The following is a 1,683-nucleotide window of genomic DNA, read 5'->3' on the forward strand; positions in this document are numbered from 1 at the left end:
CGGGGAGAGCGGGAAGGAGGGGGAGAAGAAGAACGGCAAGTACGAGAAGCCGCCGTTCAGCTACAACGCGCTCATCATGATGGCCATCCGGCAGAGCCCCGAGAAGCGCCTCACGCTCAACGGCATCTACGAGTTCATCATGAAGAACTTCCCCTACTACCGGGAGAACAAGCAGGGCTGGCAGAACTCCATTCGCCACAACCTCTCCCTCAATAAGTGCTTCGTCAAGGTGCCCCGCCACTACGACGACCCGGGCAAAGGGAACTACTGGATGCTGGACCCCTCCAGCGACGACGTCTTCATCGGGGGCACCACCGGCAAGCTCCGCCGGCGCTCCACCACCTCCCGGGCCAAGCTGGCCTTCAAGCGGGGCGCCCGGCTCACCTCCACCGGACTGACATTCATGGATAGGGCAGGATCCTTGTACTGGCCTATGTCCCCCTTCCTCTCCCTGCACCACCCCCGGGCCAGCAGCACTTTGAGTTACAATGGGACCACGTCCGCCTACCCCAGCCACCCCATGCCCTACAGCTCAGTGTTGACTCAAAACTCCTTGGGAAACAACCACTCCTTTTCCACGTCTAATGGGTTAAGTGTTGATAGACTAGTCAATGGAGAGATACCTTATGCCACTCATCACCTCACAGCAGCAGCTCTGGCCGCCTCAGTGCCGTGTGGCTTGTCAGTTCCCTGCTCCGGCACCTATTCCCTAAACCCCTGCTCTGTAAACCTCCTAGCAGGACAGACGAGTTACTTTTTCCCCCATGTTCCTCACCCTTCAATGACTTCTCAAAGCAGCACTTCAATGACGGCCAGGGCAGCCTCCTCCTCCACGTCGCCACAGGCGCCCTCCACTCTCCCCTGTGAGTCCTTAAGACCTTCTTTGCCAAGTTTTACAACGGGACTTTCCGGAGGACTTTCTGATTATTTCACACATCAAAATCAGGGGTCTTCTTCAAACCCTTTAATACATTAACATCCATGGGATCAGACTGTAAGTGAACATTTTACACACGTTTGCATTGTAAATGATGATTAAAAGAAAAAAAAAAGCAAAACAAAAAAGTCCAGGTATTTTTTATTAAGTTCCCCCATTTTCTGTACGTTTGTTCAGTCTTTAGGGTTGTTTATTATTCCACCAAGGTGAGGAGTGTCAGCAAGGTGCAATGTGGGGAGATTACATTGTAGACTATGAAGTTTGGAAGACAAAATTATAGTAGAATGTGTATCTAGTGACTGCTTTTGCAATTTTTTATTCAAATACGATAAGTCTATCACTAAAAGCCGCCAGATTCTCCATGTTTGCAGTATTATAAGTTATCATGGATATGTCGGTGGGTGCAGACCTTGAAAGAAAAAAAAAACCACCACTAAATTTATGAAAGCTATAAAAAACTTAAAACGTAATTTGTATTTAAGCAGAATTAATGCTGAAAGATGCCCAAGAACTACATTTTGGCCATTTATTATTTTATCCTTTTCTTTACTGAACTGCTTTTTTGGGTTCCTTTTTTTTTTGTTTGTTTGTTTGTTTGTTTACTTTTAGACCAAAGATTGGGTTTTAGAAAATGCACTCAGTGTACGGAGTAATTTAAAAAACAGCAACATTGTTTCAGTTTGCAGCACTGCCCGTTCAAATGAATCAGAAGGGGACAAAATTAATGATTGCCTTCAGTTTGTGTT

General features: G+C 46.9%; 1 protein-coding gene across 1 annotated transcript; it reads left to right on the top strand.

The window, feature by feature from the left end:
• The first annotated feature begins 6 nt into the window (after nucleotides 1–6).
• On the top strand, nucleotides 7–1,043 carry FOXG1 (forkhead box G1). Its single transcript, XM_009581206.1, has one exon. It carries the CDS (start codon nucleotides 77–79, stop codon nucleotides 974–976), a length of 900 nt encoding a protein of 299 aa, XP_009579501.1. The 5' UTR covers nucleotides 7–76; the 3' UTR covers nucleotides 977–1,043.
• The last annotated feature ends 640 nt before the right edge of the window (nucleotides 1,044–1,683 follow it).

This window comes from Fulmarus glacialis, unplaced genomic scaffold (assembly GCF_000690835.1).
Source record: "Fulmarus glacialis isolate BGI_N327 unplaced genomic scaffold, ASM69083v1 scaffold27427, whole genome shotgun sequence".
NCBI classification, from domain to species: domain Eukaryota; kingdom Metazoa; phylum Chordata; class Aves; order Procellariiformes; family Procellariidae; genus Fulmarus; species Fulmarus glacialis.

Coding starts and splice junctions, on each gene's coding strand:
- FOXG1 (XM_009581206.1), top strand. CDS start 77: ATGATGGCCATCCGGCAGAGCCCCGAGAAGCGCCTCACGCTCAACGGC.